Below are 15,268 nucleotides of genomic sequence, written 5' to 3'. Positions count from 1 at the left end.
CCGAGCCGGCTGAACCCCCGGCTGCCCAGAGGCAACCAGAGTTAGCACCCGAGCCCGTTGAACCCGATTCACCCGTGAGACGCTCCCAACGGGAGAACCGAGGACGCCCCCCGGCCCGGTACGGTGAGTGGACGACACCGAGGCATTCCAGGGACTAGAATGCATTGGCGGGGGAGGATGTCACAGGGGTGACGATCTTTTGGGCGGAACCAAAAGTTGGGAAAGTTTGGTTCCGCCCGGATGTTTCCGCCCGGACCGGGAAGAGAAAACACCGGACATCCGGTAGCACCGCGAGGGCTGTAATCAGCCAAACTACGGACAGCTGTGAGTTATTAACAAGAGCGCTGGGTGATTGGACGAAGGCAACACCCAGGCAAATACTTAAGAGCAGTTTAAACCACAGTTTGGTTGTTGTTATGACCAGTGTTGGTGTGTGCTGTAGCGCTGAGTTAAACTCACCGGGTACGCCAGTCGGATTGTTGGACTTGCTCTCTCTCTCTTTGTGCATCGTGGGATTTCGGCTGATGCAGATATTGAAGACCTTACGGGTTGGAAAGTAAACGGAGACTGACCTTGTATGAATGAAGTGAAAGAAGAAGGAACGTGCTATCGTGAGTACCCATCTGTGTAATGGTGGTATTGACGACTGGAGAAACCGTTATCTGTGTAGCTGGAATCATCGTAAGGAGAAGTTAACCTAAGGAAGCGTGAGATAACCGAAGCACCGCAGTTGTGAGTAAACGAATTCATTCATTGAATGTACCTTGTATGTACTTGACCTGGATATCTTTTAAGCGCTTTCCAGCGAGAGTGGGTGGCCCTGCCCCTGAGTCAGCGTGGTGGGTGAGCCACAGGATCTTTGTGTGAGACAGCCACAGTGACGGAAAACAACTGCTAGGCCGTGTTACCATCTCCACATTCTCGCCCAGAGCGAGGCGAAGGAAGACGGGCGTCTATTGTGTGCACTGAGCGTGGTGGGTGAGTCTTGGGTGTAGAAATTTCACTTTGAAGTGGTGCTGTGTATATTGCAGTGAGATTGCTGTGTCGTGTCAGACGTACCCCGCCTCCAGTCACTCGCTAGGGGCGCTGAAGAGGAAAACGGATTCTAGAATAACCCTGTGTACGATTATGCTGTGAGTGTGTTTCAGCCTTAGAAATTACGGAGTAGTTCCTGAAGTATTTTCGTAGCCAGACGCTTGGCGGACTTGTGTTAGGAGTGGCGGTGAAGATCTGTACGACTGGCGGTGTGAGTATTATCAGTTTCATTGCTACTTTACCCGTGTGCTGTTTATCATCACAGAGTCAGAGGCGAAGGAGATCCGCTGCCCCGAGGTCTCTACAAAGGGGCGCCCCGGTCCGGTTTTCGATTGCCAACGGGCGTCGAGGAAAGGGCAGCGCTCGACCCGGTGCGACGGCGTGACACTCCCGCCCCTCTGGGGAACCAACGAGTCAGCCGAGAGGGTTTGGTCCCCGGCGCTATCTTGGAAACCACTGCCGGTCGATGCAGTACGCTAGCCGTTATCGTAAGTCCGCCACCCCGAGAAGTATAGCATAACCTGTTCAGTCTGTCAATCAACAGGGAAGAAAGAGAGAACAAGTGTGAGCTCTAAGGAGACCCGTTGTGAAGGAGAACCATACGTACCAGAAGCTGTAATCAGCGAAGAGGTGAGAGAACTAACTGAGAACGATTCACTGTGCCTTTGTGTCCCAGCTGTCGCCTGTGGAGGAGGAAAGAGAGAACAAGTGTGAGCTCCAAGGAGATCCGTTGTGAAGGAGAACCATACGTACCAGAAGCTGTAATCAGCAAAGAGGTGAGAGAACTAACTGAGAACGATTCACTGTGCCCTTGTGTCCCAGCTGTCGTCTGTGGAGGAGGAAAGAGAGAACAAGCGTGAGCTCTAAGGAGACCCGTTGTGAAGGAGAACCATACGTACCAGAAGCTGTAATCAGCGAAGAGGTGAGAGAACTAACTGAGAACGATTCACTGTGCCCTTGTGTCCCAGCTGTTGTCTGTGGAGGAAGAGAGAGAGAACCAGCGTGAGCTCTAAGGAGACCCGTTGTGAAGGAGAACCATACGTACCAGAAGCTGTAATCAGCGACGAGGTGAGAGAACTAACTGAGAACGATTCACTGTGCCATTGTGTCCCAGCTGTCGTCTGTGGAGGAAAAGAGAGAGAACAAGCGTGAGTTCTAAGGAGACCCGTTGTGAAGGAGAACCATACGTACCTGAAGCTGTAATCAGCGACGAGGTGAGAGAATAAATTGAAGTTGATTCACTGTGCTTTGTGTCCCAGCTGTCATCTGTGGGAGAAGAGAGAGTACAAGTGTGAGCACCAAAGTAACGAGTCGAGGAGGAAAATTCATACTTACCCAGCAGCTGTAGTCGGTGGAGAGGTGAGGAGACTCTCGTGAGAACGATCCACTGTGTCTTCGGGTCCCAGCGGTAGCCTGTGGAGAGAAAGAGAAACAGGAAAGGAGAGTGAGTCGACAACCAAGGAGCTGCGTGGGAAGACGGCGGAGTGCCGCGAACTACACGCAGGTACACGGACAGGAAACAGTACATGCCCATATTCATTGTGATTTTATTCTGCCTCCAGGAAGGAAGAGGAGCGCGCCACGGGCAGAGGGAACCAGAGGCGGGAGCCCGTTCCCCGACGTAAACCCCCCCCCCCTTCTGGAGGACAGACCCTGACCTTAGTTTTAATTCCCCTTTCCCCAAGTCCCCATATATTTTAAATATTTAAATAAATAAAGACTATTTTTATACTTACCTGTACTCGTTGTTGTCTGGTCATTGGGTTGGTTTTGGGGACCTCCTCGAGGTGGAAGTTTAGAAGGGGCGTGGCTTAACCATTAGTGGCCAGCCCCTGGCTTGTGACAGATTTTGGCGTAGTCGGCAGGATTCCACCTCGAGTTGAGTAACCAGACTAGCCCAATGACCGACAACGCGGGGCCCGCAGCCCAACCCCGTGCGGTGCCTGTCTTTATGGGCAGCCCTTGGGTCCAAAATTATGGAGGGACGGAGTCGGGAGTACGACTTACGGAATGGAAGGCCCAGTTGGAGTATCTAGCCGACCTGCAAGGCCTTAGTGTAGCCCGGCGGCTCCAGTTCGTGCTGAACTCCCTAGAGGGAGAAGCGCGGCGAGAAGTACAGGCCGCCCCTGAAGCTGTTCGAACCAGTGCCCAAACTATATTCCAGTTTCTCACCGAGCAATATGGTGATCACACCCCCGTAGCCGTCCTCCGTTCCCAATTTTTTAATAGTAAGCAAGGCCCCCGACAACCCATTAGAGCTTTTGCCCTGAGACTGCGAGAGCAGTTCACCCGGTTACAGACCCGCCGCGATCATGGATTGGGAGATGGAGAGACTTTGCTGCGCGACCAATTCCTTTTGGGGATGAAAGAGGGCCCCGTGAGACAGAGTCTGAGGGTCCAGTTTCGGAGAGACCCCGACCTCACATTTGAAGATCTAAGGAAGGAGGCGCTAGCGTTGGAGGGCGACGAGGTTGAGGTGAGCGAGTCCCCAGTGTGTGCGGCTGTGAACGAAAGCGTGCCACCACCACCTGAGCGCACGGATTGGAAACAGGCTCTGAAGGCAGAACTCTTGAAAGACGTCCGGGAACAGATGTCAGAAATATCTAAGACCCTCCTGGGAGAGCTGCGCCAAGGTAGGGCCCGGGAGGAACCAAGGCCGGCACCCCGAGAGCGAGTGTACTCGGAGAGGAGTGTGGGCCCCGTAGGGCATCTGAAGGGGGTTTTTAGGACGACCGGCCACAGTGGGTCGTGTGGCCTGGGCCCCTCGAGAAGACCCGGGAAGAAGGGACAGCTCAAGGCAACAGATGATCGGGCATAGCCCGGTGGCAGAAGTGAAAGTGTGTGGCAAGTGGATTCAGTGCCTGGTAGATACGGGCTCACAGGTAACGATGTTTGCAGAAAGCCTCTCCAAGGAGATATTCGGACGAGGGGGAACACAAGGAGCGGAGGCCCCCTGGCTGACGTTGAAGGGCGCTAATGGCCTGGAAATCCCCTACATTGGCTATCGCCTGACGGATCTGGAAGTACATGGAGTCGTTGTCCCCCAAAAAGGGGTGATCATTGTTGAAGATAAGTGTTTGGGCACCCACCGAGCCCTATTGGGCATGAATGTCCTCTCCGAGTGCTGGGAAGAGATATTCCAGGCTAGGCCTGGTCCAAGGATCTCACCTGCTGAGAGGCCCAAGTGGGAGCGCGTAGTGGCTGACTGCCGCCGGGTCCAAATGAACCAGGTGCGTAGAGATCGGGAGGAAGTGGGGAGAGTAACGTGCCGTTTTGCTTTGTCTATTCCCCCTAGGAGTGAGGCTATCGTGTGGGCGAGAGTGCCCCTTCGGGAGGCGAACCCAGAGGAGTGGGTATTGGTCGAGCCACACACGGACTGCCCACAGGTGGAGGTAGCACGGGGACTAGCGGCGATCCGCCGGGGGAGGATTCCTGTGAGGGTACGAAATGAGCACCCCTACGCAGTACAACTATACCGACATCAACGACTGGCCCGGCTGACGATGGTCACGCCCCACCAGGTGAGGGAGGAAAGGGACGTCAGCTTTCGTCAGGTGTGCCCCACTGTGATCGAGGTGGCCCTGACTCAAATGGATGCCCCGTCGAATAACCTAGGGAGAGGTGTGCCAAACCACCTAGCGGGCGAGTCATTGCAAGGGGACGACCTGGGACAGGTACAGGCACAGAAACTGCAGGCACTCCTTCGGAAGTGGCAACATGTGTTTGCAAGGCACGATGAAGACTACGGATGCACCGGGGTGGTGGAGCACCACATCCCCACTGGGGACGCAGGGCCAAGTAGGGAGAGGTACCGACCCATCCCACCCACCTTGTATGCGGAGGTACGCACGCTTCTGCAGGGCCTGTTGGGCAGGGGCATCGTCAGGGAGAGTAGTAGCCCCTGGGCGGCCCCCATCGTGCTCGTACAGAAGAAGACGGGAGCCTGGAGGTTCTGTGTGGACTATCGCAAGCTGAACCTGGTAACAAAGAAGGACGCATTCCCCTTACCACGAATTGAAGACTCCCTTGCTAGTCTCACGCAGTCAGCCTGGTACTCGACCTTAGATCTGGCCAGCGGATATTGGCAGGTGCAAGTGGCTGAGGCAGACAGGGAGAAGACCGCCTTCACGACCCCGTTCGGATTATTTGAATGGGACCGGATGCCTTTCGGGCTCTGCAACGCTCCGGCCACGTTCCAACACTTGATGCAACGCTGCCTTGGAGGTCAGTTGATGGAGTCAGTATTGGTATATTTGGATGATGTGATTGTGTATTCCCCAGATTTCGACTCACACCTCCGACACCTAGAGGAAGTCTTTCGAGCTATGGAGAGATATGGGCTGAAGCTACAGCCGGACAAATGCCATCTGCTGCGGCGAGAAGTGAGGTTCCTAGGACATGTGGTCAGCGCAGCAGGGGTGGCCGTGGACCCCGAGAAGGTCTCTGCGGTAAAGGATTGGACCGCACCGAAGACTGTAAGGCAAGTACGATCCTTTCTGGGGTTCGTGGGGTATTATCGGCGATTCATTAAAGACTTCTCGAAGATCGCCAAGCCCCTTAACCAATTGCTGGTTGGCACGGGGCGAAGCCGGGGCCGTGGGTCACCCTCTATTAACTGGGATAATGATTGCGAGTTGGCTTTTCAGAGGTTGAAGCAGGAATTGCTACAGGCCCCCATCTTGGCGTACGCCGACTTTTCTAAACCTTTTGTCTTATATACAGACGCGAGCAACCTGGGACTGGGAGCAGTACTGGCCCAACGGCAAGAAGGAACAGAGCGGGTAATCGCTTATGCGAGCCGAAGCCTCCACCCGGCAGAGAGGAATGATGCCAACTACAGCTCCTTTAAACTGGAACTGCTGGCCCTGAAGTGTGCCTTGAGCGAGAAGTTCAAGGACTATCTTTGGGGAGCCAAGGTAACGGTCATTACAGATAACAACCCTCTGGTGCATTTACAGACGGCGAAGCTGGGGGCCGTGGAACAGCGGTGGGTGGCTCAGCTGGCTAACTTCGATTATCAACTGCAGTATCGGCCCGGGCGAGAGCATACGAACGCAGATGTTCTCTCGAGACTACCGGAGGGAAAGAGCCCCAGACGCCGGGGGTATTGGAAGGAAGATAGCCAGGAGGAAGGCTACATGATCAGGGCCGTGGAGGCGCCAGGAGGCCAGCGGGAGGCCGTGCCAGGAAACTGGGGGTGGGACCCCCGCCGCTGGATAGAGAGGCAGGCCCAGGACCGGGACGTGTGCCAGGTGAAAATGTGGGTAGAGCAGAGCAAACGGCCAACGTCGGCGGAAAGATTGGCCCAGACGGAGACTGGGAGAAGATTACTGGGGCAGTGGGAGAAGTTGGAGCTACAGGAAGGGGTGCTTTGTAGGAAGACCCGCGACCCGAAGTCGGGTGAGGAAGTGAGCCAGATCGTGGTACCCGCCGACCAGGTAAACGCATTAGTCACAGCCTATCATGACCAGTTGGGACACCAGGGACAGGAGAGGACCGTATCCCTACTACGGAGATTCTTTTACTGGCCTGGGCTGGAGGCGTCTGTGCATGACTCAATTCAAGCCTGCCCCCGGTGCACACTGTTTAAATCTAGACGAGAGGCCCGAGCGCCGATGGTACCCATCCATGCAAAGGCCCCCCTCCACATAATGGCAATGGATTTCCTGACGCTGGGCCGCCCCCAGGACCGTTATCAGAACATCCTGGTGATCACAGACCTGTTTACTAAGTACGCCTGGGCGGTCCCGACGCTTGATCAGACAGCCAACACCACCGCCACAGCTCTATGGCGAAATGTGTTCCAGACGTTTGGATGTCCCGAGTTTCTGCACTCCGACCAAGGGGCCAATTTCGAATCTAAAGTAATCCGTGAGTTATGCCAGTTGTATGGATGCACTAAAACCCATACGACATCATATCATCCCCAGGGAAATGGAAGCTGTGAGAGGTTTAATCAGACCCTATTGGGACTACTGGGGACGTTGGATCAACGACAGCAGAGCGACTGGGTGAGTGCTTTACCAAATCTTCTGCAAGCATACAATAACAGTGTTCATAGCACGACGGGGTATGCCCCTACTTACCTGATGTTCGGCAGGCACGTACGGATGCCCACTGACCTGGTCCTGGGAGTGGCCGCGGACCGGGAAGAAGTGAGTGTGACGGAGTGGGTGGGGCGCCACCACCAGCGTTTACATTTTGCATATGAGCAAGTGTCAAAGAAGATACAGACAGCGGGAGAAAGGAACAAACGGTTGTACGATCGGACTGCTCGAGATGCCCCCCTGTTACCAGGTGAGAGGGTCCTGGCGAGGGATAACCGGCGACAGGGAAAAGGAAAGCTGAGCGACCGCTGGGAGGCTATCCCGTATGTGGTCTGTAAGCAGCAGAGGCCGGGACAACCGGTGTATACCATCCGGCCCGAGGGAAAACCTGGCCCCGAACGGGTGGTACATCGAAACATGCTTCGCCCCTGTCCGAACTACCCCGAGGCTGCGAAGGAAGGGCCCATGGAACCAGTACCGGCGGCCCCCTGGACGGAGGGATGGGCTGTGGTACCGGGTCGACCTGTGGTGGCGCTGCCCCCGGCGGCCCAGATGCAACCAGCGCTGGCGCCCGAACCGGCTGAACCTCCAGCTGCCCAGATGCAACCAGCGCTGGCACCCGAACCGGCTGAACCTCCAGCTGCCCAGATGCAGCCAGAGCTGGCACCTGAACCGGCTGAACCTCCAGCTGCCCAGAGGCAACCAGAGTTAGCACCCGAGCCCGTTGAACCCGATTCACCCGTGAGACGCTCCCAACGGGAGAACCGAGGACGCCCCCCGGCCCGGTACGGTGAGTGGACGACACCGAGGCATTCCAGGGACTAGAATGCATTGGCGGGGGAGGATGTCACAGGGGTGACGATCTTTTGGGCGGAACCAAAAGTTGGGAAAGTTTGGTTCCGCCCGGATGTTTCCGCCTGGACCAGGAAGAGAAAACACCGGACATCCGGTAGCACCGCGAGGGCTGTAATCAGCCAAACTACGGACAGCTGTGAGTTATTAACAAGAGCGCTGGGTGATTGGACGAAGGCAACACCCAGGCAAATACTTAAGAGCAGTTTAAACCACAGTTTGGTTGTTATGACCAGTGTTGGTGTGTGCTGTAGCGCTGAGTTAAACTCACCGGGTACGCTAGTCAGATTGTGGGACTTGCTCTCTCTCTCTTTGTGCATCGTGGGGTTTCGGCTGATGCAGATATTGAAGACCTTACGGGTTGGAAAGTAAACGGAGACTGACCTTGTATGAATGAAGTGAAAGAAGAAGGAACGTGCTATCGTGAGTACCCATCTGTGTAGTGGTGGTATTGACGACTGAAGAAACCGTTATCTGTGTAGCTGGAATCATCGTAAGGAGAAGTTAACCTAAGGAAGCGTGAGATAACCGAAGCACCGCAGTTGTGAGTAAACGAATCCATTCATTGAATGTACCTTGTATGTACTTGACCTGGATATCTTTTAAGCGCTTTCCAGCGAGAGTGGGTGGCCCTGCCCCTGAGTCAGCGTGGTGGGTGAGCTACAGGATCTTTGTGTGAGACAGCCACAGTGACGGAAAACAACTGCTAGGCCGTGTTACCATCTCCACATTCTTGCCCAGAGCGAGGCGAAGGAAGACGGGCGTCTATTGTGTGCACTGAGCGTGGTGGGTGAGTCTTGGATGTAGAAATTTCACTTTGAAGTGGTGCTGTGTATATTGCAGTGAGATTGCTGTGTCGTGTCAGACGTACCCCGCCTCCAGTCACTCGCTAGGGGCGCTGAAGAGGAAAACGGATTCTAGAATAACCCTGTGTACGATTATGCTGTGAGTGTGTTTCCGCCTTAGAAATTACGGAGTAGTTCCTGAAGTATGTTCGTAGCCAGACGCTTGGCGGACTTGTGTTAGGAGTGGCGGTGAAGATTCTGTACGACTGGCGGTGTGAGTATTACCAGTTGCATTGCTACTTTACCCGTGTGCTGTTTATCATCACAGAGTCAGAGGCGAAGGAGATCCGCTGCCCCGAGGTCTCTACCAAGGGGCGCCCCGGTCCGGTTTTCGATTGCCAACGGGCGTCGAGGAAAGGGCAGCGCTCGACCCGGTGTGACGGCGTGACACTCCCACCCCTCTGTTGAACCAACGAGTCAGCCGAGAGGGTTTGGTCCCCGGCGCTATCTTGGAAACCACTGCCGGTCGATGCAGTACGCCTAGCCGTTATCGTAAGTCCGCCACCCCGAGAAGTATAGCATAACCTGTTCAGTCTGTCCATCAACAGGGAAGAAAGCTGTCGTCTGTGGAGGAAAAGAGAGAGAACCAGTGTGAGCTCTAAGGAGACCCGTCGTGAAGGAGAACCATACGTACCAGAAGCTGTAATCAGCGAAGAGGTCAGAGAACTCACTGAGAACGATTCACTGTGCCTTTGTGTCCCAGCTGTCGTCTGTGGAGGGGGAGAGAGAGAACCAGTGTGAGCTCTAAGGAGACCCGTTGTGAAGAAGAACCATACGTACCAAAAGCTGTAATCAGCGAAGAGGTGAGAGAACTAACTGAGAACGATTCACTGTGCCTTTGTGTCCCAGCTGTCGTCTGTGGAGGAAGAGAGAGAGAACCAGTGTGAGCTCTAAGGAGACCCGTTGTGAAGGAGAGCCATACGTACCAGAAGCTGTAATCAGCTAAGAGGTGAGAGAACTAACTGAGAACGATTCACTGTGCCCTTGTGTCCCAGCTGTCGTCTGTGGAGGAAGAGAGAGAGAAACAGTGTGAGCTCCAAGGAGACCCGTTGCGAAGGAGAACCATACGTACCAGAAGCTGTAATCAGCGAAGGGGTGAGAGAACTAACTGAGAACGATTCACTGTGCCCTTGTGTCCCAGCTGTCGTCTGTGGAGGAAGAGAGAGAGAACCAGTGTGAGCTCTAAGGAGACCCGTTGTGAAGGAGAACCATACGTACCAGAAGCTGTAATCAGCGAAGAGGTGAGAGAACTAACTGAGAACGATTCACTGTGCCCTTGTGTCCCAGCTGTCGTCTGTGGAGGGGGAGAGAGAGAACCAGCGTGAGCTCCAAGGAGACCCGTTGTGAAGGAGAACCATACGTACCAGAAGCTGTAATCAGCGAAGAGGTGAGAGAACTAACTGAGAATGATTCACTGTGCCCTTGTGTCCCAGCTGTTGTCTGTGGAGGAAGAGAGAGAGAACCAGCGTGAGCTCCAAGGAGACCCGTTGTGAAGGAGAACCATACGTACCAGAAGCTGTAATCAGCGAAGAGGTGAGAGAACTAACTGAGAACGATTCACTGTGCCCTTGTGTCCCAGCTGTCGTCTGTGGAGGAAGAGAGAGAGAACCAGTGTGAGCTCTAAGGAGACCCGTTGTGAAGGAGAACCATACGTACCAGAAGCTGTAATCAGCGAAGAGGTGAGAGAACTAACTGAGAACGATTCACTGTGCCCTTGTGTCCCAGCTGTCGTCTGTGGAGGAAGAGAGAGAGAACCAGTGTGAGCTCTAAGGAGACCCGTTGTGAAGGAGAACCATACGTACCAGAAGCTGTAATCATCGTAGATGTGAGAGAACTAACTGAGAACGATTCACTGTGCCCTTGTGTCCCAGCTGTTGTCTGTGGAGGAAGAGAGAGAGAACCAGCGTGAGCTCTAAGGAGACCCGTTGTGAAGGAGAACCATACGTACCAGAAGCTGTAATCAGCGAAGAGGTGAGAGAACTAACTGAGAACGATCCACTGTGCCTTTGTGTCCCAGCTGTCGTCTGTGGAGGAAAAGAGAGAGAACAAGCGTGAGTTCTAAGGAGACCAGTTGTGACAGAGAACCATACGTACTAGGAGTTGTAGTCAGCGACGAGGTGAGAGAATAAATTGGAGTTGATTCACTGTGCTTTTGTGTCCCAGCTGTCACCTGTGGGAGAAGAGAGAGTACAAGTGTGAGCACTAAAGTAACGAGTCGAGGAGGAAAATTCATACTTACCCAGCAGCTGTAGTCGGTGGAGAGGCGAGGAGACTCGCGTGAGAACGATCCACTGTGTCTTCGTGTCCCAGCGGTAGCCTGTGGAGAGAAGGAGAAACAGGAAGGGAGAGTGAGTCGACAACCAAGGAGCTACGTGGGAAGACGGCGGAGTGCCGCGAACTACACGCAGGTACACGGACAGGAAACAGTACATGCCCATATTCATTGTGATTTTATTCCGCCTCCAGGAAGGAAGAGGAGCGCGCCACGGGCAGAGGGAACCAGAGGCGGGGGCCCGTTCACCGACGTAACCCCCCCCCCCCCCCCCTCTGGAGGACAGATCCTGACCTTAGTTTTAATTCCCCTTTCCCCAAGTCCCCATATATTTTAAATATTTAAATAAATAAAGACTATTTTTATACTTACCTGTACTCGTTGTTGTCTGGTCATTGGGTTGGTCTTGGGGACCTCCTCGAGGTGGAAGTTTAGAAGGGGCGTGGCTTAACCATTAGTGGCCAGCCCCTGGCTTGTGACACTTTAACCAAACTACTAAGTCTATTTTTGTTTGTCAGTGAGAGGCTTCCAAACCAAGCAGCAACACAAAAAGATAAAACCGATTCAATAAAAGCATGATAAAAGAGACATTAAAAGAGTTCATTTTCTTTGTTGGATTTTCTTTGAGACAGCATCAACCAAGGGTTCAAAATAACTTAAAGATATTTGTATGTCTCCATGAGCTCAATGTCCATGCCTTTAATAACCGAAACTGTAGGTGAAAGAAGTGACCTCCGATGATCATGTCCTTAGTTTTGGATACATTCAGCTGTAAAAAGGAGCTATTACACCACTCAACAAAGTCATTGAGGACTGGCCCATGGTCCTGCTCATCCACTGTTAGTAGGCTGACAATCACAGAATCATCAGCGAACTTAAGTATGTGTCACGGAGTGACTTTTAGGGCGGGACCAAAAGTGAGAGAAGTTCCGCCCGGACCGTATTCCACAAACACCCGCCACTTCCGGGTTATCCCGGGCAACAGAGCCGATCCTGACCTCCCTGGGGCCCTAAGCAAAATTCTGCTAAGGGGCCCTCCTACCTGACCCATGAGCCATGGTACCTGACCCGGGCCGTGAGCCATGACCTGTGAGCTTTGACACACATTCACACTTGAGACCCTACTGCTCTCACTACATACAAAATATGGTTACCAGTGTTGGGAGTAACGCATTACAAAATCTAATATATTACAGTAATATATTAGTTTTTGCTGTAACGCATTACTAATAAAATTTTGGTAATATTGTACTTGTTACAGTCTTAGTAACGCACGTTACAACAATGCATTTCAAAATTAGACTGTGTTATTTTTTTATTTTTTATTTTTGACCAATGCCGCGCGACCAGCATCCACACAGGAAAAAGCTGTGGGTAAAATGGTATGTCTGTTTCCGGTGCTGTATGCAGCATGTTCATTTTTCTTTAATTTTGTATTTAAACTGCGTTTTGGACGCACTGTGCGTCAAATATACACGTGTATCTTAAAGAGCCGCTTCTGGGAAGTCCGCGGCTGTATAAGCATTGACTAAAAAGGCCGCAATCAGGTCCAGTACTGCCGCACACGCATGCAGGGTAAAAAATAATTCTGCGAATGAGAGCGCTAAGTAAAAGCAACAGAAAGTCTCACATGCTGCTTGAACCCCAGAAGTAAAAAGACTTTTAGAAAGCTTGTCAGTAAAATCCATATCAACACCAGCAATGACAAGGTAAGCTAACATTGCTATGGTTACAGTCCATATACATAATAGATGGCTATTCCTATGCTATCTACAGTTTTATTACAAACAGTAACCTAAACTACAACGTAACATTAATGTAGACTTAAACATAGTTATCTAAATATAATTTAGTACATTTAAACATCACTGTTTAAAGTTTTTACCAGCCTTTGTATGGGAGCCTATATGCATTGTTTGGCAAAAAGCAGTGTTCCTCTGTTTGTCTGTGTTTTATATGTTAGTCTACATGTAATCCTTATATTGTACTGAAATGAGCTGTATTCCTTGAGGCCTAATCCTCCAATAGCACTTTTTCATAAGTTGTGTCAACCCAGTCCATGACAGGTTTGTGCTGTGAATCTGAATTAAAAGTGATCACTTAAGAATAGAAATGAAAAGAGGTTGCGTGGCTTGCCATGTTATTAGGCTATAGGTTGCATTATAGTGGGCTCTAGCTCTATTGTGTTTGGTATGTGTACCATAATTTACCAGACTTTTACCAGATCATTTGTCTATGTTTATGATTCTGACAGTGATTTTTACTGTATTTTGCCATAAGTCTTCACTCTGCCTATTAAAGCTCGAGGGCCAACATAACATAACTTCTAGATTTATAAGCAGCAATAAACTACATTTTAACATTTTGTAATGCCTAGTCATACTTCTGTTATTTTGATGAAAGTAACTCAAAAGTAACGCAAAAGTAGTGTAACTCATTACAGTTCAGAGACAGTTATATTGTAATGTAACTAATTACTTTCAAATGACAATAATTTGTGATATATAATGTATAACACTTTGGAAGTAACTTGCCCAACACTGATGGTTACTACTATAAATCACACTCTTAATATTTATATTTTAAGTAGTGAAAACTGAATTCTTGATATCAAAAATCCATATCATGTGAATGTATAAAAGCTAAAATGGCTTGCCATACCTAACTGTTTATAGTATGCATAAGACCAATACTTGATCCCCGATGGTTAGGCTACTTACTGAGGGATGTGCATTCATTTTGACCTAAATCCATTGGTTTCCATCTTGCATTAACGTTGTCATTTAGGAGTGCTATCGCGCTATTTTTGTTATGTTCCCCACAGATGTTGCTGCTGAAAAAACGTGTGTGTTATTTCTTGCACAATTGCACGCGCATATGAACGCATATTCACGCGCGGCGCATTATCGAGTGTTTATGTTTATAAATGGCACACGGATAACCGCGCTGCGCGTGAATATGCGTTCATATGCGCATCATTTGGCGTTTATTCACGCGAATATTCACGCAATAAATTGTTGTGTGACAGACAGGCTAAGAGATCCACTGGCAACACTACACATCTAATTTAGCAAGTCAGATAGTGAGAGACCGAATCACATCAACTTAACTTTACCGTTTGCTCCTGCTGACATGACATCAAACTTGAAGAGAACACAAGTTTACCTGATTGCTGTTCTCACTTTTAACTCTCATTTTGGTTCCTTTTTCTTTTATCGTGGCAAGATGGATAGCTCCTCCGCTTCATATTATCATCTCAGTAAACAGTAACACGCGCTGTAAAATGAGGCAGGGGGAGGCAGGGCCTTACGTCATATGCGGGGCCCTACGCAGTCTGCGTAGTACGCGTATAGGGCCGATCGGCTCTGCCGGGCAACCCAAATCAGGCGAACTCCGCGGCAGGTGTGCAAAATGACGTAGCGATCACGGACTGGGCGGTTTGTATGATAGAGGAAGTATAAAAAGAGCATTGGAGATGTAGGAAGTGGTTGTTGTTTGGGAAGAGACACCACGAGCGAGATGGTGTGTGGGACATGGAAGCAGGGCGAAACAGGCAGAGGCATCTTGTGGATTCGCTAGGCGAATGGAACGATTGGGAGACGATCATCAAAGCAGGTTGGAGGGAAGTGAAGTTTGAAGAGAAATATACTTACCAGTTGTGTGTGCTGCATTGAAGGTTGTGTGGAAAGACGATACCAGGGTGGATTTATAACAACATTGCCGGGCGTCTGGTGAGTTATCTGAGGAGAGAGAGATGAAGCAGAGAGGAGATAACTGCTACGGAAATAGTGAGTACATTGGATTGCTTACCTTTGTTGCTGATATCTGAGGACGAATACGTTTGTCTGTGTTGGAGTGTTGAATAGTTGTTTAGCGGCCCCACCGTGGAGGACGAGACGGGTGGGCGAGCCGAAGCGTCGTAGGCAAACGGATGTTATCTTGTGGATGTTACAACATCAGTTGATCCCTGCCTGTGCCAGCGAACCCAAATCCCCTCCTGGGCGGATCTCGACCAGCCGTGGAGTGCCGACCTTATAAAGTCACAAAAGTGTGTGTAGTGCAGTGGGTGAGTTTGGATTTCTGCTCTCTGCATCTCTTGTGTTGTGGAGCAAGCTAAGCTGTCCGCCCCACCATCTAGATCTCTGTCCTGCCTGTAGGAGGAAGGGAAGCAGGCGAGTCAGCGTAACCGGCCAGACCCGGCGTGGCTGGGGACTCAA

The 15,268-nt window shown here is 51.3% G+C and overlaps 1 protein-coding gene across 1 annotated transcript; it reads left to right on the top strand.

Moving 5' to 3' along the window:
* Positions 1–1,832: 1,832 nt before the first annotated feature.
* On the top strand, positions 1,833–3,853 carry LOC141365727 (uncharacterized). Its single transcript, XM_073870482.1, has 2 exons — positions 1,833–2,103; positions 2,295–3,853. The coding sequence occupies exon 2, from the start codon at positions 2,936–2,938 to the stop codon at positions 3,851–3,853; it is 918 nt and encodes a 305-aa protein (XP_073726583.1). The 5' UTR covers positions 1,833–2,103; positions 2,295–2,935.
* Positions 3,854–15,268: the final 11,415 nt, after the last annotated feature.

Source organism: Misgurnus anguillicaudatus, chromosome 1 (assembly GCF_027580225.2).
Source record: "Misgurnus anguillicaudatus chromosome 1, ASM2758022v2, whole genome shotgun sequence".
Taxonomy (NCBI): Eukaryota; Metazoa; Chordata; class Actinopteri; order Cypriniformes; family Cobitidae; genus Misgurnus; species Misgurnus anguillicaudatus.
The sequence above is the reverse complement of the archived record's forward strand: the minus strand, read 5'-3'. Positions and strand labels throughout refer to the sequence as shown.

Coding starts and splice junctions, on each gene's coding strand:
- LOC141365727 (XM_073870482.1), top strand. CDS start 2,936: ATGACCGACAACGCGGGGCCCGCAGCCCAACCCCGTGCGGTGCCTGTC.